This window comes from Furipterus horrens, unplaced genomic scaffold (assembly GCF_987537825.1).
Source record: "Furipterus horrens unplaced genomic scaffold, mFurHor1.1.pri manual_scaffold_2, whole genome shotgun sequence".
Lineage (NCBI taxonomy): Eukaryota > Metazoa > Chordata > Mammalia > Chiroptera > Furipteridae > Furipterus > Furipterus horrens.
In genome coordinates, this window is record NW_028327172.1 from 186,102,462 (window position 1) to 186,130,000 (window position 27,539).

Below are 27,539 nucleotides of genomic sequence, written 5' to 3' on the forward strand. Positions count from 1 at the left end.
CAATAGAGATAGTGAGATTAGGGGCATTCTTTGTATAAAAGGAGTGGGATTTGTGTGAACAGCCCCCACTCCAGGAGAGAGGCCAGCTTGGACAAGAACTGTGCTGGAGAAGGGTTTGTTGTGAAGAGGGACAGTTCGTAGTTGTGCTCAACTGCAAAATGCCTTGTCTAGTGAGGTGACCAGTTTTTGCCAAACCGAAAAAACTGAGCAGAGCAATAGCCAAGAGGTAGGTCTGGCAGGAGAAAGGGAGAAAAAAGGTTTTCAATGTCCCAGTAAGTAAATTACAGTCAGCATTTCCTGCAAAAAGAAGAGTCCACTCCCTCCTCCATTTGCATAACACAATTCTGGGGAAATTATATATTCACGGAAGGAGTAAGGTTGTTTCCTTTCAATATTTTGAAAGGGAAGAGGAAGCTCATTTAACAAATAGAAAGGGACTGGAAAAATAGGATTTTTGTTTGTTTCATGCCCAAATATTTGGCATAAAAGAGTAAAATACCTCCATGTGACAGATTCTCAGACTGAGGGAGGAAGAACACACTTTCTCAATATCTGAGCATCAAGTAGTGGATCCAGGAGCGCTCTTGCTACCCACCCAGCTCAGAAATAGCTTGGAGAAACTCAGGCATTTCAGTTATCCTAAGAGCTAGAGAGGAATGTGCTTTGAAGAATGAAGGAAATGCTTTAAGATGCTGTCTGGCAATGATTTCCACTCAAGTGCCATACCACCTTCTCCCGCACCCCCCCACCCCCCACTCCATCGCCACACTGAGCTGTGAGAATCCCCAGGGGTTGTGTAGAGTTCTCGAAACTCAAGCACTCAAATAACATGCATCCCAGACGGCTGGAAAGCTAGGCTGCTCCTTCCAAGCCACTCAGAAAACCTCACTGGGCAGCCAGTTCCGATATTTAGAAACCCTCACCACCATGCAGCCCACCCCTTCCCAGTTTCCCTAAAAACATTTCCACATCAGTCCTGAAATAGAAAGTACAGTTGATCCATAGCCTGGTTTCTCGAAAATGAGAAACTAGACTTCGGTTATTTCCAAGTGCTTTAAAAAGTAAAGATGATAATTCTGAATGGAAACCAGGAATTGTAGGGATCAAAATGTTAACCAAAAAGAAGATGCCCCCCTGCCACCCACCACTACCATTGTCATGACCACCGCATATACCCCCTAATTCAAGGATTCATGGGTAATTGAAGAAGAACTCAAATCATCTGTAGTATGAGAATTGTCTGCTTTCCCTCCCCCAAGCGTCCAGGGAAAAAAACTTAGTGACTCCAAAGATGCCAGAGACTCAGAGAATGGGTAAACTATCCTGACGTCTCTGTGAAGAATTGACCTGGCATGTGGACTGAGCCCGAGCCCTCCACCATCCGTCATTAACTGCTGTCAATTTCACATCTGGCTTTGGGGCTGGAATCCTTAGGCATCACCCCAGGGGGCAGCGCTGGTATTTATCAGGCACTCCTGCCTATCAGCTGGGTTCTTCCTGACTACACAGTGGAGTGGATTCTCCTAGCTGTTGGGAAGCCTGGGATTTCATGCAGTTTGGACCTGCAAAGGCTGCTGGGAAAGATGTGCTGACGCAGCAGTTTGAGGGTGGCCTTTTGGACACCCTTCTAAAAAACATGTCATGTGAACACACACTGGGAGGACCTGAAACCGCAAAAGCCCCCACCCAACTCGTTTCTGTTTCTATTAAATTTTTGGGCAAAACATAGGAGAAGGGGGGAAAAATGTAGCAGAATGCCATGGTGAAGAGCATATTATTCAGAGTTGTAAGTCTGATTTGAAGCTCTGTGGCTGCCACTTATGGGGTGACCAGCTTGTCCTGGTTTGCCTGGGACTGGCATTCCAAGACCCCAGTCAGCCCTAGGCAAACTGGGGCTGCTGGTCGGCCTGGATAGCCATGTGCTGCTGGGAGCTGAACCTTTGCATACATCTCCCCAACTGCACAATGGAGATAATAATCACATCTACCTCGCTGGGTTCTTATGAGGATTAAATGAATAGAACGTTAGAACTGTCTGACCCATGTTAGAAGCCACATGTATTATTTACTGATATTATCATAAGATACCTTGACAGCTATACACAGGGTTTAAATCAATAACAACAAAGTCCCAGGCAGCGGTATGATCGACTTTGCGCTTCTTTGCTTTAGTGCTATGCCATCTTGGATAAATTACTTAACACCTGTGAGCAGAACCCTCTGAGCTTCGTTTTCCCTGCCTGTAAAATGAGGATAATATAACCCAGCTAGGGCCTGAGTTTATCCTGAGTTTGACATGATAAACCCCACTGCTGTGCGTAGTGATCAAGACTAAGCACAGAACAAAAGACAGCTCAGGTGGTTTCTCTTCTGACTTCTGATTAACAGGGGAGAAGATGTACATACTCTTAGCCAGCACAGGATGGCTGGGTAAGCCTCTTCTGATAAATCCCGATTTTCACCACAATTGCGGTGTATTTATACTGTGTATTTGAATATGAATGCCTGGACTGAGCGGCTCCCTCTAGAGGAGGAATAAATCAATCCCCTGGAGGGGCCTGGGCTGCTTGGGGCCACTCCCATTCTCAGAGATAATCAGGTTATTTTCAGAGAGGAATAATGGCCGGAGGATAGCAATCCCTAGGGTGTGTGAGACCTCTGCAGCTGCCTCCCCCAGCCCAACAACCCAGCCAGCATGCCCCACTGACAATGGCCTTGTTGTCAGGGGCAGATGTGAAGACACAGGCAGCAGGAAGCTCAGGGCCCATGCTTGTCACTTGCAGCCTGAAGATGCTGCTGACTTGATGGGAACAGGCCGCAGCTGCCAGCCCGTGCTGTTTGTGGTCCTCAGAGCAGCCACTAAGCTGACAGTGAAAAATATTTGCAGTAAAGTGTATAAGGTTATAAGTAACCTGCTTTTAATTTTTCTTGTTCTTTCCTCGTCTCTTACATTTTAGTCACTTCAGAATCATCAGCCAGCCACCAGGGTGCATCTCATCCTAAGGTTCACAGGTCAACTAGAAGTCTGTCTGCCTTAGGTTCGAATCCCAGCCCCTACACTTACCAACTGTGTAAACTTGGGAAAGTTACTTAATCTCTCTGTGCCTTAATTTCTCATTAGCAAAATGGTAATGGAAGGGTCTTCCTCATTGGGATGATATGAAGGCTGAATAGGTTAATGTGAACAAAGTACATGGATTAGTTATTGCCTGGTCCAGAATAAGTGTACTGTGTTGGCTGTAATCCTGTTATTTCTGAGTTGAGATTTGAAGGACAAGAGAATGTAGCCACAGATCATTTTCCAGACTTAACTCTGTAAACTAATTTTAAAAATAGGAAAGGAGAGCCAGTAACATTAAGTAGAAGGATATCCACTTCTTCCCTGCCTCCCCACCCCACCCCAAATAAAAGTTGACATTGGGCAGATGGGCTAAATGTTTCTCACATCTGCCCAGCACGGTTGATCTACTTCATGGGAGCATATCAGCATATTGGATAAACCAAGTCAAGTTAGCCTGCTTAGGTTGGCATTGGACTGTTTGTATCCTGAGCTCATTCCACCTTAAGAGCATCCTGCACATTTCCCCACCTCACCCAGTCAAGAGGCTGGGCTTCCAGCTGCCTAAGGTCTGACCTGCATTTTCATGTCATTTCCCAGTTTGCTGTGATTTTTCTCTTTCTGGTATTCATTAACAAGTGAGGCGGGAGTGGTTGGAAGTGCTGGGGACATTTCCCCCAGCGGGTTTGGAGGCAGAAGATAGGGGCTAATGAGAGGAAGGAGTGTGAGGTCGGTGGTGATGTAAGAAGTCCTTGGACTTTCCAGGGTGAGGGCCTTTAGGGCTCAATTCATACTCTAGAGCTTCAGCTGAATCCCAGAGGGTGCACTTGCCCAGGCTATGACCTCTTTTACCCACTCACTAATGTTTGCTTCACCCATGGCTACACAAAAGTACTAATGATTTTTTTTTTTTACATATGGTTTCTGCTAGCTCTGTGAGTGGCCATGTAATTTGACCCCAGAGAATATGGGTTTTAACTCAGAGGGGGAGAAAAAGTAATCCAAGTAAGGAATAATAAATGTACTTAATGTTCTTAGACCAAAGATATATTATTTAAGAATCTGCAAGTATAGCGAGTGAAATGTAGAAAACAATGATCCAGTCAGAACTCAGAAAGGCCCTGAACGGGGTCCTGTGCTCAGGACCAGGCTGCCTGAAGACCAGAGGAGTCGCATTAATAGGCGTTGTATTGCTGTTAACTTGAGTCTTTTCCAAGTGACAAGATCAGGACTTAATTAGCAAGGATGGGTCCTGCTCCAGGGTGGGCTCGGAGAGTTCAGACGGGACTGTTTTGGAAGATGATGACTGATGCATTTATTTTTGTCGTATGCACAATAAAGATTTCTAAGTGCTTTGCATTAAAAGGGTCATAAAATGTTAGTGATGTATTTAAAAGATATAGCCTGCCTTCTTCCAAAAGAAAAAAAGAAAGAAAGAAGAATCAAGGTCGCATGTAATGCTTAAAACACATCTGGACCAGCACAATTAAAAGTATAAACAGAAAAACATCTAATAAAAGGAGCAAGAGAAACAGAGTGGCTCCCAGAATCTCTCAGGCCTCTCTCATACACACGCTGACTCCGCATGCATGCTGTTTGCACAGTGAGGGCTTAGGGTGAGCAAGACGAGTTGGGCATTTACTCTTATGAAAGCTGTGCTCTATTGGGGGAGGGCATGGAGACAGTTATTTAAAAGAGAAGCAATTAAACATTCAAAATAAATTCCAAACATTTAAGTGCTAAGGAATTGAAAGTAGGGACTGGTCGGCTGGGAGTGGTGGTCTGCCCTAGACTGATGGTCATGGGATCTATGTGAGGTGGTGACTTGGAGCCTTCCATTGTCCATGTCATCCTTCCTGCTCCCTCCTGCCCTCTCCTGTGTTGGCATCAGACTTCTCGATGCCCACTTGTCTCTGGCCCCCAAGGGCATGGCTTAGCCCTACTGAACCCCAGAAGTGAGTAATGGATTAGTCGTCAGGTGTCTGGGTTTTATTCCCAGCCTCACTTGCAGCATTTCTCTTCCTCTTTGGTCTCACGTCAGCTCTGTTCTTTATCTGTAGCTGTCACTTAGACAAAGTCTGTACCGAATCCTCTATTTCTGGCAACTACCATGCACTTGCACCCTTAGGGCCTTTGAATGGAGCATTCTCACCTCATCTGCCAGATGAATGTCACTCATTTTCTTAGACTCAGCTCAGATTTCACCTCTTCTGAGAAGCCTTCCCTGATTACTCCAGGCAGAGTAACGAGCTCTCCCAACACTTGGTTCTTACAAACTCTAATGCTCCCTGACAATGTAGCACAGTGATTTTTGTTTTCATGTTGGTCTCCACAAGTGCAAATACTGTGTAGTATTTTTCTTCTCACCCACAGTGTCTAACATTGTGCCTGACATATAATAATTATGCTAGTTACTGCTTATTGCGTTACTGTGCTATATCCCAGATACTGTTAGGCACTTTGCATGGATCTTTAAACCTCACAGTGAATAAACATTGTTTGCCCATTTTACATCTGGGAAACAAGGATCAGAGGAATTAAGGAACTTCCTCAGAGTCACAGAGCTCAAAGGTGGCAGACCTAGGATTCACACCGGATGTTTTAAACTTGATAATCTGTGCCTTTTCTACTTTGCTGCTCCATCTTTCTCAGGAGATTCCCCCCCTTAAGTGCTCGTTGGTGGAAAAAATGTACTTAAAAATTACTCTTAAAAACCTCTGCTGGACAAGCATAATCTAGCAAAAGAAGGTGTATGGTAATTATTACTCTCAGTCTTATTATATATGTAATCATTTTAAAACACAGATCAAATAAAATCCTGTAAGTTATTAGGGAAGTAGGTAAAAAAAGAGAAATTGGAAAAAGTCTTACTTTCCCTCTTTCACTTGTCTCATCTTGAGTGGAGGTTTAGGGAAATGGAAATCAGGAGCTTGCTGAGGGAGAAGGGGGACTGGCATCAGCATCCCTACCCCATTATCAGGACCATGTGGGTGAATCCATCCATTTCCAGTTTCGGAATTTCAATGAACAGAACATCAACAGGGTGGCCGCTGGTTAGTTCAATTTAACCCGTTTGCTGAGTGCTTGTCCTAGGAGATCTGTGATATGCAGACCCTGTGAAAGGTACCCAGGTAAACAAAGCTTTGTCCCTTTTCTCCAGTCCTTTATACCCCATGGAGCAAGACGTGCCCAGAGCCAACCAGTCAGCTGAGGCAGAGGTGATGTGCCAGGATTGACGTGGAATCCTGGAGCTCAGTCTTTTCCAGGCACCAGTGTGAGGAAGCCAACTTGATCCCAGAGGGGTGACGGTTTTACAGTTTGGACCTATTGCCTTGACTGTGGAACTAGACCAGGAGGGCGTCTGGGAAGAGTTCTCTAGACAACAGCCGAATGCAAAGCCCCTGAATCAGGAACATGCTGGGCAAGTGTGGAGACCAGCAGGAGCTGAATGAGCCTGAATGAGCCAGGGTTGGGTATGAGAGCAGAAGTAACGCGACAGAAAGTGCAGGGCCTTGTAAGGATCAGATGTTTTAGTAAAATGGTGACCTACCGACAAAGGGTCCTCTGGCTGCTCTGTTGAGAATAGACGGGGAAGGGGAACGAGTGCAGGAACAAGAAGACCTCTCAGGAGTCTGTTGCAATAACCTAGGCATTGATGATGGTGGCTTGGACCAGGGTGGTGGCAGTGAAGTGATGAGACATAGATGGATCCTGGGTAAATCTTGCTGGATTACGCTTGCAGTGTCAAGAGAAAGGGAGGAATCAGGGATGACTCTGAAGTTTTTGGCCTGAATGACAGGATGGATGTAAAGTGCTATTGAATAAAATGGGGAAGCTGTGTCTGAGCTGGCTTGGCAGGGAAGGTTAGGGTGTTTGGATATGTGAAGCCTGAGATGCCTATGAGACATGTAAGTGAAGACATGGGGTAAGCAGTTTGATATATGAGCCTGGAGTGCAGGGAGGCCTCAGGCTGCAGGCCAGGCCATGGGAGGGGAGAGAGTATGGTCCCCACAGCTTGGATTCCAGTCCCAGCTCCATTCTGTGAACATACACAGTGCTCTCTTCCCTTCTAGCTAGCTTCCCTATCCTCGTCTGTGAAGTGGAGGCAGTTTAACTGATGTGACTGGCTAGTTAGGAGGGTGAAAGAAGGCCACACATATAAAGGATAACACACAGCCCATAGTAGATCAACAGATGTTAGCTGTCCTCTTCCCAGCCCCGTTCTGGGTTGCCAGACTGTAGTGATGGAGGCAGCCACGCATTGCGTGCCTGTAGTGAGGCCACTATCGACACGGGTCAGGAAAGGCCTGAACGTCAGCAGTAAAAAGTTGTGTTGGAGTTGTCAGGACAGGTTGGATGGAAGGGTTGGGGAGGAAGACAGGGAGCAGGGGCGCAGGTTGGGATGTGTTGCAAAGCCTCAGAGGCGTGGTGTCAGGAGGGACAGGGTGGTGGCCCCCGAGATGGAGTTGGGGGCTGAGCATGGATGACTGAGGCCCACCCTCAGCCTCCGGGGTCACTAGCATCCTGACAAAGACTTTCTGTGAGCTGGAGCACAGTGGGTCCTCGCTCAAGGCCATGAAGGACAGCCCGTTGCTCTCTCACAGCAACCACCTCCTCTCCTGCAGCACTCTCCCAGCCTGGCCCCAGGGTTCCCACTTTGAGCAGAGTTCGAGTCATTCATTCTGTTCAACAGAGCAGCTGAAGCCTAAGACTCGGCTACTGGCAGGGAAACTTGCTTCCTCCAGAGCCCCTTAATCTTGATTCTCTTTGCCTGAAAGTGAATACATCCATTAGGGTTGAATGTCTCCCTTTCCCATTATATAATAGCTTCAGCAAGTGATTAGCTCTCCCAGGAGAGAAAGAGAAACAGTTGAGAATTCAATCTTATTCTCTGACTTGGATCAGAAATGGGGCTGGGGCAAATAATGAAAGGGAACCCCCCTTTTGGGCCATTTCCCCTATGCATACACGCACATCCAACCTCACACACGTGGCAGGGAGAAGAAGCATGGGGGGACAGGGGGGGATGCTAGGGTTGCTTCCTGGAGGACTGAAAAGAGAGAAATCAGCCTGACTCACCCACATTGGCAGTTTTATTTAATTCCCAGAAGTTGGAATTTGTCATCCCCTGACACAGATCTGGCCTACAGATGTGTTTTGTTTGGCCAACACAATGGTCTTAAAATTTTTGAACTTGTTGCCAACTTTTAAAATCAAGACAATTCACATTAAAAACTGGATTTTAGCTTCCAAATTGCTCTCTTCAACAACACCAGGCTAATATTTTATTTTATTTTACTTACTTTATTTTATTTATTTAATCCCTTCACCTTTTCCACCCAGCCCCCCTGGCTGCTGTCAGTCTGTTCCGTGCATCTATGAATCTGTTTCTATTTTGTTTGTTAGTTTATTTTGTTCATTAGATTCCACATATAAGTGAAATCATATGGTACTTGTCTTTCTCTGACTGGCTTATTTCACTTAGCATAATGGTCTCCAGGTTCATCCATGCAGTTGCAAGAAGTAAGATTTCCTTCTTTTATAAGGCAGAGTAATATTCCGTTGTGTAAATGTACCACTGCTTTTTTATCCACTGATGGGCACCTGGGCTGCTTCCTAATCTTGGTGATAGTAAATAATGCTACAATGAATATAGGAGTGCATATATTCTTTTAAATCAGCGTTTCTCAAGATTAGTATGGCTATTCAGGATCTTTTGTGGTTCCATATACATTTTTGGCATATTTATTCTAGATCTGTGAAATACGCCATTGGTATCTTGATAGGAATTGCATTGCATCTATAGATTGCTTCAGATAGTATGGGCATTTTAATGGTGTTCATTCTTTCTATCCATGAACACAGTATATGCTTCCACTTATTTGTGTCTTCTTCAGTTTCTTTCTTAAGTGTCTCATAATTTTCCAAGTACAGGTCTTTCATATCCTTGCTTGAATTTGTTCCTAGGTATTTTTTTGATGCATTTATAAATTGGATTTTTTTTTTTTAGTTTCCCTTTTTGATTGTTCATTGTTGGTATAGAAATGCAACTGATTTCTGGATATTTATTTTGTATCCTGATACTTTACTGAACTCATTTATCAGTTCTAGTAGTTTTTTTTGTGGAATGTTTAGGGTTTTTGACATACAGTGTCATGTCATCTGCAAACAATGACAGTTTTACTTCTTCCTTTCCACTCTGAATGCTTTTTATTTCTTATTCTTGTCTGAGCGCTGAGGCTAGGACTTCCTGTCCTATGTTGATTAAGAGTGGTGAAAGCAGGCACCCTTGCCTTGTTCCTGATCTTAAGGGTAACACTTTTAGTTTTTGCCCATTGAGTATGATGTTGGCTGTGGGTTTGTCTTATATGGCCTTTATTATGTTGAAGTATGTTCTCTCTATTCCCACTTTGCTAAAAGTTTTTATCATAAATGAGTGCTGGATTTTATCAAATGCTTTTACTGTATCTATTGATATGATCATGTGATATTTAACCTTCATTTTGTTTATAAGTGTCATGTTATTTTTTTTTAAATTGAGGTATAATTGACACAACATATTAGTTTAAGGTGTACAACATAATTACTTGATATGTGCATATATTGCAAAATAGTTGCAATAAGTCTAGTTAACATTGTCATCATACATAGTTACAAAATTTTGCACTGAGAACTTTTAAGATTTACTCTCTTAGCAACTTTCAAAAGTGCAAAAATTATCAACTATAGCCACCATGCTATACAGTACATGCCCATGACTTATTTATTTTATAAATGGAAGCTTGTACATTTCAACCCCTTTAGCCCATTTCATCAACTCTTCCCACCCCACCTTTGGTAACCACCAGTGTGTTCTGTTTCTATGAGCTTGGTGTTTATTTGCTTATTTTTAAAGATTTTATATATGAGAGCATACAGTATTTGTCTTTCTCTATTTGGCTTATTTCACTTATTTCTCTGTCTGCCCTCCAGGTCCATCCATGTTGTCACAAATGGCAAGATTTTATTACTTTTTTATAGCTGAATAATAATACCCCATTGTGTGTTTATGTGTATATATACATATACACTGATGGACACTTGGGTTGTTTCCATCTTTTAGCTATTGTAAAAAATGCTAAAATACGATGGGAGTGTAGATATCTTTCAAATTAGTGTTTTTTATTTCCTTGGATAAATACTCAAAAGTGGAATTGCTGAATCCTATGATACTAGCTCTATTTTTAATTTTTTGAAGAACCTTCATACTGCTTTCCATAGTGGCTGCTCCATTTTGCTTTCCTACCAATAGTGCACAAGGGTTTCCTTTTCTCTACATTCTCACCAACAGTTATTTGTTGTCTTTTTGATAACAATCATTCCAACAGGTGTGAGTGATACCTCATCGTAGTTTTAATTTGTATTTCACTGATGATTAGTGATGTTAAGCATGTTTTTATGTACCTGTTGGTCATATGTATGTCTTCTTTGGAAAAATGTCTATTCAGATTATCTGCCCATTTTTTAATCAGATTTTTTTCTACTGTATAAATTCTTTATATGAGGGGGACCAAAAAAACTTGGAAATTATTTATAAAAAATTGCGTATTTATTCTTACATGTTTAAAATTCAGGCACCTTCAAAGTATTCTCCATTGATGCAATGCACCTATCGAGACTTTTCATTGTTCAAAACAGTGTTTGAACTCATTGATTTGATGCCTTTTAGTGCTTCTGCCATTTTTTTTCACCTCTCGCACATCGGCAAAACATTTCCCTTTGAGGACTTTTTTCATCTGGGGAAACAAACAAACAAAAAGATCACCTGAAATTAGATTGTCATGGGGGTGTCATGCTGTTTTTGGTCAAAAACTGCTGAACACTCAGAGCAGTGTAGGCAGGTGAGCTTGTAAATCACCCATCATGAAATGGGCAAATGCATTGAAAGAATCTTCAAAAAATATTCATTGAAGCCAAATGCAGCCTCTCCCAACAGCGCCAGCTGGTAAACTGATACAAATGGGTTCCTAGAACACTCACTAGTTAGAGAAGCCTGAACTGCAAGAGGTCTGCCCTCCAGAAGATAATTTCATTGTTGTTCTTTTAGGTCCCCCTCATATTTTGGATATTAACCTCTTATCAGATATATAATTTGCTAATGTTTTATCCCATTCTGTAGATTGTCTTTTCATTTTGTTGATGGTTTCCTTCACTGTGCAGATGTTTTTTAGTTTGCTATAGTTCCACTTGTTTATTTTTGCTTTTGGTTCTTTTTTTTTGCTGTTAGATCCAAAAAAAAGTCATTGCCAAGACTAATGTCAAGGAGTTTATCACCTATATTTTCCTCTAGGAGTTTTATGGTTTCAGGTCTTACATTCACGTCATTAATGCATTTTGAGTTAAGTTTTGAATGTGGTGGAGGATTGTGGTCCAGTTTCATTTTTTTGTATGTGGCTGTCCAGTTCCCCAACACCATTTATTGAAGAGGCTTTTACTCTTTGTATATTCTTGGTTCCTTGTTATAAATTAATTGGCCATATGTGTGTGCTTTTATTTATGGTCTCTCTGTTCTGTTCTATTTATCTATCTACATGTCTGTTTTTATGCCAAAACCATACTGTTTTGATTACTATAGTTTTGGGGTCTTCTGTGGTTCCATACAAATTTTAGGATTGCTTGTAAAAATGCCATTGGAATTTTTATAGAGATTGCATCAAATCTGTAGATTGTTTTGAGAATATGGACCTTTTAACAATTCTTCTAATCTATGAGCATGCAATATTTTTGCATTTCTTTGTGTCTTCAATTTCTTTCATCGATGTCTTGATGAAAGTTTTCAATGTATAGATCTTTTACCTCCTTGGTTAAATTTTTTGGCAGTTATTTATTTATTTTTTTATGCAATTGTAAATGGGATTGTTATTTTAATTTCTTCTTCCAATAATTATTAGTGTATAGAAATGCAACATTTTTATATATTGATATGATATTCTCCAACTTTACTGAATTTATTCTAACAGTTTTTTTGGTGGAGTCTTTAGGGTTTTCTATATATAGTACCATGTTATTTGCAAATAGTGACAGTTTTATACTTCTTGCCTTCCAATTTAGATGTCTTTTATTTCTTTTCTTTTCTTTTTTTTCCTAATTGCTCTTGAGTGGTCTTCTTGAGGCAACGATCCGCAAAGCCTACTGTAGGCTGTTGTTGCACTCCTGAAACACAGCTCCCCATAGTCCTCCCCTCCCAGCATGACCTCCTTCATTTCCTCACCTGACCAGCATATGAGTTTGCAAGCCTTGTTTCAAGTAGGACCAGACTGGGCAATTAATGAACTCAACATGAGGAGCAGACTCGATGTTAACCTAACTCAGAAGTGAACTGAGAGAAAAAGAATGTGAGGGAAGTTAGATCAAAGGGAGGTTGTATAGTTACCCAGACTGTTATGATGAGAGTACTGAGGCTTGCTTTCTTGTGGAGAGCTATTATTCTTCTGTCATGGTGGATAGTTCACCTTCAGAAAGTAGTCCCCGCTGCAAGCCAGCTTGTGTCGCCCAGTTGGCTGAACTCAGCAGAAGACACTCTGTCAGAGCCTCTGTGAAGAATGCCTGGGGTCCATGCTGCTTCAGGTCAACTCCCATTAATAGTGAACTCAGGGGCTTAGAAATTTTTGCAAGAAGGGGTTTATATTCTCTTCTGGCTCCCTACCCTGGCAAAAAGGACAAAAATTCCATGGTACACCCAGTGTCAGCATATTAAGACTGACTTGCCTCTGTTCACTTTAATCAGGATCCCAACTTTATTATTAAAAACAGCAATAAAGACAATGATTTTTCAGGGTTGCTTTGTTGATAGACAGCATATCGAAAGTGCATGGTTTATTTGAAAAATGGTTTTCCATGTTCCTTATGCTCATCCTTCAAGTTCATGGCCATTGCCCATCACCACCTGAGAATACTTAGTGCTCAGGATATCTTAAAGGGAGAGTAAATCCTGCTTGCTTTGAACACAACCCAGGGTTCACCATATGTTCCTGTACTGGCCAATGCTAATCAGCTCTTCCCCTATCCTCCCCTTTTTTGTGCTTGTAAATCAAGAGGCCCCAGTATTAGTCAACACAAAAGAGATAATTAGTAAGTACAAGCTGCTACCTTTATAGATCACTTTATGCCTCAGATTCAAGCTAAGCCAAAAAACTGGAGCAAGCAACATTACACAAGTAGGAATTGCTTTAGCAGAACCTTTTTTACCAAGGCCTATGAGCCAGAGCAGTTAAATCTAGGTTCTGTACCCTTTCCAGCTGCTGTAAGGATAGCCATGATATGAGGCCATAGGAAAGGCTTCCTTACCCAGTTTATGAGGTTTTCCTTTCTTGGACTCCAATGTGTCTTTGGAACTCCAGGGATTTGAAACAGCAATGGTTTTTTAATGGTATAGTCTTAGAACTTAGATAGTTTTAAATACTTTAACCCTCCTCACAAATGAGGCAGCGGAATAGGATGCCACTTTTCCCACTGGGATATGCTCTGTCCTCCCAGAAAGCCATGGCTGGTGCCTTTGCCAGCCATTTGTCAAATTGGAAAATTCATTTCCTGCTCTGGTGGGACACATGGTTGAGGGAAAGGGCATTGCTGCCCCCAGAAAAGAGACTCTTTCCAGTCCAACTGAATAGGAACTTCCTTTCCATGCATTGCTAACCAATCCTGCTGGCCCACAGGGAAGTGTTCCACTCATGTATTTATGACTTGGGAGCTGCTCAAATGTATGCTGGCTATTATTTTTTCCATCACACAATGTTTCTTCCAATTTTTGAGTTTCCCATATCAACCACTTTGCTGTTTTAAAACAGAATAATTCCAAGCCAAAGTAGCTAATCAGAACAGTAAAATCTCATCAGTTCAAATAGAGAGTCTGAATGCTTTCAGTGAGAGAAAGACTAGCATTAGAAGCCAGAGGCCTGTTTCATCTTCAATAAGATAAGGGTATAGGGTTCTATAATCAAAGTCCTATTCTACTAACAGTAAAACCACATTTCATGAACTCCAAAGTGTCATTGATTATAATAAACATATTTCATATACCAACAAGTAAAGAAAATTTTTAAATCTGCCGCTGGTTAAATGATCTCAAAACACTTTCAAAGATATCCCTGTGATGTGTGGGTTGGTCACAACAGACACTTGGGGCTTTGAAATATATTCAGACAAATTGCTGACTTCTCCTGCCCTCTAGTTGTGTTATTTGGCATAAAATAGGTCAATCCTTTTGAATGATCTCATTAACAAAATATAACACCACTTTTCATCTTCTTGGGGGGTATCTTTTTTTCTGAGCAAATAAAGCATTTACTTGTCTCATTGCAAGAAAATATGGAATTTCTGTCCTAACAATGAATATTTGCTTCATCAATACCATATTCACATACCACTGCTATTTTTGAGACTTCCAATATTAATAGTAACTTTTTATTTTGACACTGAATCAGAATGTAATTTTTCTAAGACATTAATGATAATTAAGCTCAATGCCGTCGTACTGAGAGTGGATGTAGCTCACGAGAAGTGACAAGACAGACAACTGTGACTATGTTGGGATGCTCGGGCAGGGACATCCACCCTGTGACTTCAGCTTGCAACAGGAGCCATATGACCTACCAGTCCCCCATGTATCCTAATCTCAGATGTTAAAGTGTGTAAAAATGAGCATCTTAGAAAATATAAATTATGGAAGTAGCTAGAATCTATTGAGAACTTACTATCTGACAAGCTACCAAACTCTTGGCAAGACTTCATGTCAGCAAGACCTCACAGCAATCCAAGATCATACAATTTAGATCATGCAGATTAGGCTGTTTAACAAGGTTAACAAAATTGCCCCAGATCATACAGCTAGGTAAACTTTAAAGCAAGGATTCTTCCCTGGACAATAGGCCCTTCTATCCACCAGCTATATGGTTCCATGGGCCATATAATTACGGTGTGCATATTCAGCGTAGACTGCCACTTGATTCTGTCTACGTTCAAGCACCTTACCTGAAGCTTTGCTCCAAATAGGCTCTCAGATGGGTTATTTAAGATCAAGTGTGTAAAATATCTCAACCAATAAGGTGTTGTTTAATTAATTGATAAAAAAAAGTATATATACTGATTAGCACATCCATTATATACAATGGCCACTTCTTAAAGGGGTTCACCCATATAATTTCTGCCCTCACAACAACTGTGGGCGCCAGGGTGGCTATCTGCGGCTATGTCCTCACCATGGTGCAATTAGATAGTTAAGTTATCACCATTTTCTAACCAAAACCCTACCTAAGAGCTGAAACAACTTGCCAAGAGGTGCATGGAAGTACATCCATAGCAAAATATGGACCTAGATCAACTTAAACCTTGGTCTCCTGGGCTTAGAGCCTGATGTTTAACATGGATGGTAAGTGGGTATAGATAATTACAGTTATTCTTAAGACCATGGATGCTGTTTCACTCTCCCAAAGTTAGAAGACGTGACAATGAAAGAAATTTCTCAGTGCATGGGAGCCCCCAACCCCTTGCCATGGCCACTCTGAGACTAGCCCAGATGTAGAGAAGGAAAGCTAACAAGTCCTGTCTCTTGAGAATAGCAATGCTGAGTAAATTCCTGTGGCTTTGTGGTGATGGTGACTCTGTTTCCATGGACAGTTAAGTATGGAATCTGGGGGGAGATTTATATTTATGTTCAGTGTTTTTGGAGCTAAACCCAAAAGAGAGGTCTGAGAATGTGACTTAAGTGCTTTCATGGTCAAAATAAACACCAGCAAGGAGGAATGAATTACCAAGTCCAAAGAGTTGAAGGTCACCAGCCTCGAGTCCTAGTCTCATAGATACCATACAACTTCCACAAATTTGCATTCCAGGGGTCAGTGTAGAGATTGCTTTAAGAGAATGCAATAAGCATCTTTCAAAAAATCTCTCAAATTATCAGTTCCTTTGGTTGGCAAGTGTATACTGAGTACATATAAGTGAAACGGGAGGTGGATATAGGGGTGACCAAGTCAAGCTCTAAGAATAGCAAGCATGCCTGTATAAAGAGGCTGGTGGAATAATGAGCAAAGCTGGAGCCGTTTCTCATGTCCATGGGTCCTATTACAGCTGTAAAGGAGCCTCCCACTATGGCCTGACCAAAGACAGGAAGAGGCGCTCTCAAGATGGCTGTCCAGACAGCTGGGCAAGCCTCCCAGCAACAACACTCTTCCCAGAGGTTTCTGCAGCTGCTACCATCGCCTTAACGACAGACGAGCCTGGCCTGGACAACCCTGCCTACATGTCCGTGGCAGAGGACGGTCAGCCAGCAAACAGTCCATCGGACTTTGGCCGGAGCAACCGAACTAGGGGTGAGTCAAATGGGTGGTTGTCCGGGAAAGGGCTCCTTGTCTTGGGATAGCCCTCTGTGGGATATTCACCATGGAAAGTTCTTGAAATATATATTTATTTTTTATGGAGAAATCATTCTGATAGTTTTAGTAGCAACTCAATGTCCAATTCTCCAAAGTGAGATGGAAGTACAAGTACCTCTGGTCTTTGAAATCATGTATGATCTGAGTCGGTGACAGGGATTGAAGCTAGACCTAATGATTCATCACTCCCGCAGGGTCAGTACCTTCCCATCCACTCTGCCCAAGGAAGGCGCTATTATATTCAGTCTCAAAATTTTTCAACAAGCCTAATGAACAAGTTCATTGTGGAAAACTTGGAAAATATACCTAAGCAAATTCTGTCATCCCACCATCTAGCAGTAATCACTGTTCGTGTTTTACTGCCCATTATCTTAACTAGGCATGTGCATAAAAGAGGGTTTCTGTGGCTGGGTAGCAACTGTTCCTTCTCTCCATTCCTCAGCATGGCCCTTTGAGCGGTCCTCTGTTAGAAGCAGATCATTTAAAAAGATAAATCGAGCTTTGAGTGTTCTTCGAAGGACCAAGAGTGGAAGTGCAGTTGCCAACCAAGCTGACCAGGGCAGAGGAAATTCTGAAAACATCACTTCTCCTGAAGGTAAATGAACTCCCTACAGGCTGGGATGGACCAGCCTTCCAGAATGACTTCAGGTGTTATGACAGCCTGACCACCCCTCACTTTCTGTCACAACTGTCTTCCCAGGGATGTAAAATATTTCTTACCTTGATTAACATACTTGTCACATAAGCCACTGCAAGCAGAAATTATTGGTCTCTTTTTACATGGGTTGAGGGAAAAGGGGTTAGAATGCTTACCTTCAGGTACCAGCTTAATACATACAAAGAATAATTATAGTTCATAAGTGAAAGGCAGAACAGTGCCTGGTACAGAGTAAATGCTATGTAACTACTTGGCCTTATTACAACTATGTATGTAAATACAATATATGGTTCTGAGTGTTTTCCATGCATTAACTTATGAAATCCATTCAACAACCCTATGAAGTAGCTGTTTGGCTGATGAGGAACCCGAGGCACAGGGAGGTTACTTAGTTTGCCCCGGAGTACCTTGCTAAATGTTGAACCCAGGTAATGTGGCTTTAGAATCATTGCCAAGTTTTTAAGTGGATCCTAGATCCTGTATGTTTTCCCCAATACAAATGGAGCTGAAGAAATACTGTCCTGGTTCCTTCTTTTCATTTTATATTAGAACTTGAGGGCAGTAATTATAATGTCTTAAAAATCTGAGCTTTTTCTTTCTGCTAGGTAGTATTCTAAGTCATTTAGACATCACAACAACTTTAAGGGACTATCATGCTCATTTTAAAGACGAGGAGACAGACCCAGAGACTGTAGGTTACTAACCCAAAGTCACCCAGCTAGAAAATGGCACATCTAGAATTTAAAATCAGGTCCTCTGGCTCCAGAATCCACTGTCCTAACTGCTGCCTAAGTACACTGTGGTTGGGAGGTAGAGCCCAAACCATTGTCCTTCGCGTGCTTTCAGAGAATTTTTAAGCAGTCTTATAAGACCCCTTCTTGCTCACTTATCACCTCCCTCCTTATACACACATATACACACACTGCTTGCTTTAATTATTCTGAACTTATTATCACAGTCCTGTAAATACTGTCTTTTGCTCACTTCCATGCTGTCCAGCCTGCACTCCCACTCTCCTTTATCTGGCATTCTAATGCCTCCTTCCAACATAGGCTTTCCCTCCTCCTTGAAGCCCTCCCTGATTCCCTCAGTCCCCATTCCTTTGTGTTCTTAAAGCACCTGGATCTCTATTATAGCAATGATCATCTTTCATTGTAACTGTAGCTATAAGGGCAATGGTTCTCCTTCAGAGCCTTCGTATTCTCAAAGCCAAACACAGTGTCTGGTGAGTAATAGTGTTCACTGACTGTGCAGTGATTAAGTGAAATGATTAGAACTTCCTTTCTGCCAGTCTTTCTTTCTCATTCAAGGCTCCTTAATTACACTCTATATACAGTTTTCTCCTGCATGAATAAGATTTATTTGCATGTGTATTGCAGAAACCTTTTTAATGAGAGATTACCATGTTTAAGGCATTAACCGAGGCGCTGTAATTTTATATGAAGATGATAAAATCCAGTTCCTGACTTCAAGAGGTTCATTCAAGACTAGAAAGAAATAGAATGTCATGAAGAGTGAGGTACAAATAAATGACAATGGCAGTCATAGGGAAAGCCACATGGCTTCCAAGTAGGGAGTGGTTTCTGGTCTGGCTGGACATTGAGATCTTAGCTGTGTTGGAAAATAGTTAACAGTCAGATTGGAGAGGGTTCTGATGCCATTTAGAATCTGGACTTGTATGCACCTGAAAACTTTTGTGTAGAATGATTGCAGAATTGGAGCTGTGTTTCAGAAAGAGGTCTGTGGCAGCTGCATCATTTGTGCAGAGGCCTTAGAGTGGGAGAGAAGGGATTTCCTTAGATGGCGCGGGAAGCTGTTGCTCTGGGATAGGTTGAGGTATTAAGACCCAATGAGGCTGCTAGTGATATGTGGTGAGCACTCGTGGTACAGTTTATTCTTACTTTTTACGTCAGTAAAGAGACTGGGTCTACTGCTTATCAACTGCATGACCCAGTGACTTAACTTCTCTGAGCTTCAGTATTTTGTCATCTAAAAAAACAACGGTAATCATTATCTACTTCATGACATTTTTAGGAGTAAAAAAAAAACTATCCATGCCGATTGCTTACCTCAATGCTTAACATATAATAAACTCTTAGCAAATAATGTTATACCCCTTAGTCCTTGAGTGAAGACAGAATGTTGAACAATTTTGTTGCTTTGCTAGACTAACACAGTTTGGCAGTTTAAAAATTACTTGAACTCTTTATGGTCACTAGGGTCTCACTGACGTGGCTTTAATTAACATTATTTACAAGGGTGGTTGGGTATGTCCTCTTGGATTATCAAATCAAACATCTTTGAGTGATTTAGGTTTGGGAATATGGTTTTTCTAAATCTGCTGAGAAGGGGGGCGGGGAGAAAATCAGCAGCTTTGGTTATTATTTCCAAATCTTTCCTTGCTCAAAATAATTTTTAAAATTTCTATTCCCTTGTCACCAAACCTGTTCCAGCAAATGCTTGTGGGGTATTCTACTTAATGCAATAAGAGTAGTTTAAACATTAATTGAACTCAGTCACCCTAGTGCTGTTAGCACCTGGAACTGACAGAGTAAGACAGCTGCCCACAGCCTCACGGCAAAGCCAATCACTTACTTTAAATTAAATCCCAGTGAGGGTGAAGGACCCACATTTACAATATCTCTGGCTTCCTCTGGCTACTAAATTGTTTTGTTTATCATGTTCTACAATACTTAGAAATAACTAATTCTTTCTGTATTGTTCCTAGAGAATTGAGTACACATTAATGAAGTCATTGTTTGTTAGGGGAAATGGACTAAGGGCGTCTGTTTTGATAATAGTCACAAACAGTGTATTATCCAGAAGCGGGGCATGCGGTCTTGCTCTCCCCAGATGATGTAATGAAGGGAGAATCTTGGGCGGTTGTCAGCACTACAGGAGACAGAAGCATCTCTGCCCTCCTCCAAGCAATCCAGGAGGAATGCCTCATCCACCAAACTAAGGGTAGCTCAGCCTGTGTTTGATGGCGTCCCCGCTGTGCACCTCCATTCAAACCCAGGTGGAGAACAGCACCAGTTGGAGCTGCTGGCTTATAGGTCTTAGGCAAGTCCCCTGTGGGACTGTCTCCTCCTGGCTGTGAACCCCTGGCTCCAGGGAAACCTGACTGAGGTGACAAGAAGGCTGGTCATCTTGAGCTCTGGGTTCTGACCTGGCTCTGATGGCCACCTAACTTTCTGGCCTCCAACCAGTTACATCACTTCTCTCTGAGCTTAAATGTCCTCACTTGTGAAATAAAGGTTTGACTTGCTTTCAGGCTGCACAAGACTGGAGCGGGTCTATGTGTGGGCACAGTGGGGTGGGAAAGAAGAGTCCCCAGTTAAAAGAGAAAGTTTGCAATGCCAGCCCAGATGATCTCTGAGTCTCCTTCTAGCTCTGAATTACTGACTCCTGGAGATCAGACTCACTTTAAGGGCCAAACCTCTTAAAGCCACTAACCAAGCCAAGGGCTCTTTTCTTGATCATGAGTCAGGCTGTTTGACTTTATTGACAGAAGTATCTGATAGAGGGGACTGGTGAGTCCGTGGCCCTGAAAAACAGGGAATTTCAGAAGGAAATCTTCAAAAGATCCAAGAGGGCAGAAGAGCAGGTTTGTTCTCTTTTGTTCCTTGATAAGTAAGTGATGAAACTGCCGTCCATTCCATGAAGATCAGTCATTCATTCATCATTCCTGTTCACCCAAACATCGGCTGAAGTCTCCTGTGTGCAGAGATTCATGTACTGATCTCCAGAAGAGCCAGAAATCATGTCCTTCAAGAGTTTAATGGGAGATACAAGAAATGGGCATGAAAAGTAATAGAAGGTGACACTATGAGAAATAAAGAGAAAGTCTTATGGGGAATGGGATGTTTAGAGAGAGCAAGGAGTGAGGGACTCAGGGCAGAGTTTAAGTGGAAGGAATCATTTCATGCAGGTCTTGAAGGAGAATTGGGGTTTAAGCCTAGAATAAAAACCATTCCAGGCAAAGAAACCTATGCTGACATGGAGGAAGGAAGACAGAAAATATGTGTGAGGAACAATGCATAGTTGAGTTTGGCTGAAACCCAAGTTTGGCAAGAACAAGAGTGGTTGGAAATGTGCACTGGGTGGGAGTCTTAATATTGTCTTTGTCCATTTTAGTCTTTCCAAGGTTGTATCACCTGATTCCAGATGGCGAAATTACCAGCATCAAGATTAATCGAGTGGATCCCAGTGAAAGCCTCTCCATTAGGCTTGTGGGAGGCAGTGAAACCCCGCTGGTCCATATCATCATCCAGCACATCTATCGTGACGGGGTGATTGCCAGAGACGGCCGGCTACTGCCAGGAGACATCATACTAAAGGTAGAGACCATGGCTGTGAAGCCATTAAAAAAGGCTTAATAAAAATCACTTCAGAGCAATTAACTGGGTATATGGATAGATGGATGGATGGGTGAGTGAAATACTAAAGTAAATGTGGAACAGTTACTTTCCATAGTTACTATGTGATATGCTCGTAAGATGAGATTTGTCATTTAATTGAGATGTCTTTGTCCCTCTACGTCTTTCTCATTCTTTCACTCTGTGGATAAATATTTCTCTGTCTCTACCATTTTGTCTGTTTTCCCCTTCTTTCTCTTTCTTCTCTCTATCTTCCTTCCTCCCCTTCCTCTACCTCCCCACTCTTCCTTCTCCTCCTCCTCTCTTTCCTTCTTTCTACTCCTTCCTCCCACTTTAAGTAACAATAACATAAAATAAGTAAATCTGGAGCCTATATCTTCTGCAATTGTTTTTAGAGTAGATTAATGGAACACTTTGTGTTTTATCTAACCACTCGCATTCACATACAGGTCTAAAGTAAATTTCCTGTAGCTTAATGGCCCTCCATGAAAAAAAAAAAAAGTCTTTCCTAAGTTATTCCGCCAACCCACAGACATTCCAGGGAGACAGGTGGTGGAACAGAAATCTTTGGGCATTACTGTCCTCTGAGGCTTGGTTGAGGGGAAGGACGACGTTAGGGAGGAATTTTCAGAAGAGAAAGGATAAAGGAAGAGTTGCTTATCAGACAGAAGTCAAACATGTGCCAAAATGACAAGAAATTTCTCCCTTGTCATATATTTCCTGTCTGATACTTAGATGAGTTTCATCCCACCCCTTCTAGGTTGCTGACGGGCCAGCTTCTGACACATCATGAGCAGTTTCTTTGGCAAGAAGTTCTTATTCTTTGGGATAAGAGAAAATTTAAAGCACTTATTGTAGAAACACTGAAATTCCCAGTGGCCTTCACTGGTGGAGTACAAGGCAGGGCCTATCAACCCCAAGGGACAGTCAGCAGTGCAATTGATGACACTCCGCAAGGCTTCCTCCCAGTTCTAGTGGAAACCACGCTGCCTGGGAGGGTTGCATAACAAAACAGTTTGATTCTTATGGCCTTCAACTGGAATTTGTAGGCAAAAGGCCTGCTGGGACTATTTAGCAGATGACCCTGACCTTCTCTTTGCCTGGAGCAGACACAGGATAAGGTGACCAAGCAGAGCCAGGTCTTGAAGTTCACCTGTGCTTGGACAAACGTGATGATCCTTGTCTATGCAGGAGGGAGCTGCACTCCATCCCTGGAGACAGAGCAGAGAACCCGCGATTGTACGCTGCAGGAAGGCCCTTTAGAAGCTCTCTGCAAAATTCCTCTAACAATTGGCTGCAAGTATGAGAACTCTTACCAAACCACAGGAATTCAAGAAGGTTGTTTCTCTCCTGTGGGGCCTCCCTCCACAAGCACAGAGTGCGGGGATGCTGTGAAATGGTTTTCTTCCGGAGCAGTGACTAACTGGTGGCCACAGCCTTCAGGCCAGGCCCCGCTTAGCCAGGGTAATTAAAACGAGAGAGTCCTATGCAGCATCTTCAGCAGATCTTTAATGAGGCACAAATGAGAGGCCTGAACTTGAGAACATTCAAGTAGCATCATAAAGTGATCCAGCCTTTCAATAAAAGAGCCTAGAAACTTCTATTTACATTACTTTGTTAGATACCACAAAGATTTTTTTTTTCTTTTGTTGAGAACATGGGCAAAAAAAACTTTGCAAGCCTGACTCTCTTCCCCCTCTCCATGTCTGTCTCTGTCTTTCATAAACACACACAAACTCACTCTACCACTCACATTCACAAACTTGCCGATATGCCAACATATGCACACTCTCATGCACATTCTCCCTGTCTCATGTGTGTACATATACACGCACACAAACACACACACGCACACACGCACGTGCGCACACACACACAGTAGTGGGGCCTGGAGTTCCAGTATGCATGACCCAGAAAGAAAAACTCATTTGGAAACTTTGGGAAAGAAAATATCACATCAGTTTGGACTGAACAGCAGTGTACTGCTACCATTTGAGCTCAATGGAAAATTCCTGTTCTCTTTTGCCTTTTTCTACTTTGTATTTCTTTTTCCCACTTTCCCCCAACCAAAAGAATAAGTGTGGTAACAGAAATGAGAGTTGAGGTTGTATAAGTAAAGGTGGGGACCTGTCTAAGGAGCAGGTGGAAGAAAGGTGGTCTCTACTGAGAGACCTGAAAAGGTGGTACAGGTGTGTGAAGTGATATTGGAAGATGGGGTATTTGGACACAGGATAAGGCGACAGAGCAGAGTGGCTTTGTGGAATGGCCCTAGTGATTCTGTGGCCTCTAACCCCCCAGGTGAACGGAATGGACATCAGCAACGTCCGTCACAATTACGCCCTGCGCCTCCTGCGGCAGCCCTGCCGGGTGCTGTGGCTGACAGTGCTCCGTGAGCAGAAGTTCCGAAGCAGGAACAACGGACAGGCACTGGACACCTGTGGACCCCGGGATGACAGTTTCCATGTGATTCTCAACAAAAGCAGCCCTGAGCAGCAGCTTGGGATAAAACTGGTGCGCAAGGTGGACGAACCTGGGGTATTCATTTTCAACGTCTTAAACGGTGGTGTGGCGGACCGACATGGTCAGCTGGAGGAGAACGATCGCCTGTTAGCCATCAACGGACATGACCTTAGATACGGCAGCCCGGAAAGCGCGGCGCATCTGATCCAGGTGGGTCACAGGTCTTTCCTAGATCCTGGTCAGAAACTCCCAGCAGGAGCAGGAATGCTCCTCCCTCTGACCATCTGCCCTGCTACTACCAATGTGACCTGCAGTGCCTTGCATTCGAGGAGTCAAGATCAAAGGGCCAGGTAAGAATGCTACTCAAGCAAATGATGTGTCTTGGGGTTGTGAACAGTCCTTAGGTTTTGCCCATCCATCCAATCCGATGCAGGTCAAGATCACTCAAGGTGAGCAGAGTTGTGTCATCACGGTACTCAGTGTATTTATTTGTTGCAGATCCAGGGGTTGGTCATTCACATGCATGCTGGGCACATTCCAGTCATCCCATTGTACTAACATCCCTAAGAAGCTGTGCCATGCACCCTCCAGTGACCATGTGGCTAGGGGGCTAGAGTCTGCCATAGGCTTGGCTAAGGCTAAGCCCCGTCTCTATAGCTACGTCCAGACCCACTGGAAAGCCCACAGAAACTCAAGTATAAACTTGGGAGGAAGTCCTCTAATAAGAGAGATACAAATTATTGATCATTCAGACAAATAGAGCTCCCAATAGCAAGACATTCGTTCAAACTAATTCACTTTCCCACCGGTGTGATGTCATCAAGCCCCAGCATGCATCTTGTTGATTTTGGCTGAGTCCCCATGAGTTTTTCCAGTGTTCACTGAGCTGCCAGCCTTATTCTTAGAGGAACAGGCTTTGTTCTGGGTTTTTATACGTTAACCCTTCCATTCACTTCACTTAGTCAATATGTATTAAGTTTCTGCTCCTTGACTAACCCTGGAGTAGGTGTAGAAAACAGAGAGATGGTGACTCTCAGGCTGTTCTCCCAAAGGAGCTCACAGTCTAATTAAGGGGGGTGGACTTTTTCTGAATGACTGCCATGTGGAGTAATAGTCCTGTAACGGAGACATTAAGTACTGGGCTGGTACAGAGAAAGGGGAGACTTTTGCTTAGATGGGTCTAGGAATTCTGCAGAGGAGTAGATCTTGAACCAGGCCTTTGAGGAATTAGAAGCTCTCTAGGTGGATGAGGCAGGGAAGATCTTTCTAAGGGGATAGAAGACAAAAAGCTGTTAGGGAAATGGTTAATGCCTGGAGCATGGTGTCTTAATATGTATTTGCAGTTACCCAGCACAAATATGAGCTTCCACTTAGTGACTGAAGTGGCTTTAAGAACAGTGAGTCAGCATCATTAGTTGACTAAATCTTGTACCAAGTTCCATGGAGGGTGGCAGTCAGAACAAAGAGAATGCTCTCAAGGACTTGATTATCTAAGTTCTAACAAATCTCCCTATTCTTGGATTCTAGCCATGGAGTTCTTCCAGGGGTTGGCAACACCTTTCAGTACTATGCAGGTCTTATCCCAAATGGTGGGTGATACTGTCATTTTAAATGTAGACTTCCCCTGTTTGCTCCATCCACCGGAATGGGAAGGACACGTTGTGCCTTTGCCCTTGAACTGTGGCTCTTGATGGTGTCCCAGTTCCAAGGTGATTATCAGCCTGATGGATTTTCCCAACAGGGTGTATGGGGGTCAGGCAGATAGAGAACAAAAGCATAATTACAAGAGGCATTTCCCTTCTGGAGTTTATGTCATCTATTCCCAAGTTCATGTGCTCAGCCCCAAGTTCTCTGAACACCACACTTCATCTCCAGCTGCCCACTTGGTGTCTCCACATGGATGTCTAAAAGGAAACTCAAACTTAATGGCCAGACCTGAACCCTTGGCCTCCTTCTACTCCACCCCTTGTCACACCTGCTCTTCCCTCAGTCTTTCCTTGTCTCTAAAAATGGCACCACCATTGACCTAGTTACTTGGGCCAAAAAGAAACTTTACTCTTTTCAGCATCCTTTCCTGCAACCCATTTCTCACCACTTCCATGGCTTCCATCAACCAGGCCACCATCAAGTTTGGTCTGTGCCACTCAGGAACCTCTTAACTGATCTCCTTGTTTCCATACTCAACCCTCTGCCTCTTCTCTTCACAACAGTTAGAATGACCATGTTACAAAGTCAATGCCAAAATGTCCCTCTCTTGTGTTCAGCTCTCTGATGCTTCACAAGACACTTAGATTAAAAATTCTGAAACTTAACGCTGACCTGCAGAGCCATACATAATCTGGCCTCTAGTTATGTCTCCAGCTTCGCTTCCTAAGCAAAGGGGAGAATTCCTAATATTTCCCCCTTTGCTTACCCATCTCAGTCACTTTGCCTTCTCCTCAGACATTTCAAGAGCTTCTTCACCTCAGGGTTGACATTCTTGCTGTCCCTCTGACTGGAAGACTCTTTTCCATACCTGTGAAACTCCTTCCCACACTTAATTCAGATCTCTTCTCAAATGTTACCTCTGACAGTCCCACTTACAACAGCATCTACTACTTCCAATTCTATATCCTCTAATCTGCTTTATTTTGTTTTTCTATCAACTAATTATTATTACTTGCCAATTTAGTGTGAGTACAGTAAAGTATTATATATCAAATACTCAGAGAAATGTCTGGCAATAGCAGACACTCAATACATATTTATTGAATGAATAAATTGAGTCCAATTATTAAAAATGTAAATATATATAAAATATAATTTACACATTCCATTTCATATAATTTTTTTGTCAAACCATTTACCAAAGAACAAGCATGAAATCTATTTTTATATACTATTTGTCCCTAAGATAGCATCTCTATTTTTTCCACTTGAATTTGTTCCATTATTACTAGCTGAGCAACTTCTATGCACCATGAGGTGGGAGGTACAATGAGGAGTAAGACCAACGCATTTCCAGGGCTTATAGAGCTTAGAATATATTCCTATCTCTGATCTCAGATATGTGCTAATGGGTGAGACAGAAAATAGACAATGTTTATGAAAACATTAACCCATGAAAAAGGAAGAATCCTTATTGTTTTTCTTCATGAAGAAACTGCATTCTAAGCATGATTTTTTTCTCTTTAAAAATCAGACTTGTAGGAGTCATCAATTGTGTGTGTGTGTGTGTGTGTGTGTGTGTGTGTGTGTGTGTGTTACACTTGTTAACGCCCTCTGCAGGTTGATCAGTGCAGCTTGCCTCCAGTCTAGAGATCATCTGCCAACTCTACTTAGCAAGAGGCAAAACAAAAACTCCCTTACTCGTGCCATTTGGAAAAGTTTGGCATTCTATATATGATTACATATGGCATGCTTCTTTTGTAGATTAGTAACAGAAGAGGAAAAACATTTTTTTTCCTGAGAAAGTTAATTTATGAAATCTTGCCTAATAGTGGGACTTCCTAAAAGATTCTTCTGCTTACTAAAACAAAACCAATGTGCTTTATAAGCAGGGGAGGAGAAATTTTTTAAAAATTGGGCAAAGCTAG

The 27,539-nt window shown here is 42.5% G+C and overlaps 1 protein-coding gene across 1 annotated transcript in view; it reads left to right on the forward strand.

Annotated features, from left to right (window-relative positions):
- The window catches only part of LNX1 (ligand of numb-protein X 1), a 109,436-nt gene that overhangs the window by 56,628 nt on the left and 25,269 nt on the right, over positions 1-27,539 (forward strand). Inside the window, 5 exon segments of the mRNA XM_090266889.1 lie at positions 16,163-16,404; positions 16,910-17,062; positions 21,263-21,465; positions 23,803-24,213; positions 24,216-24,314. Coding sequence (XP_090123015.1) covers positions 16,163-16,404; positions 16,910-17,062; positions 21,263-21,465; positions 23,803-24,213; positions 24,216-24,314 — 1,108 coding nt within the window.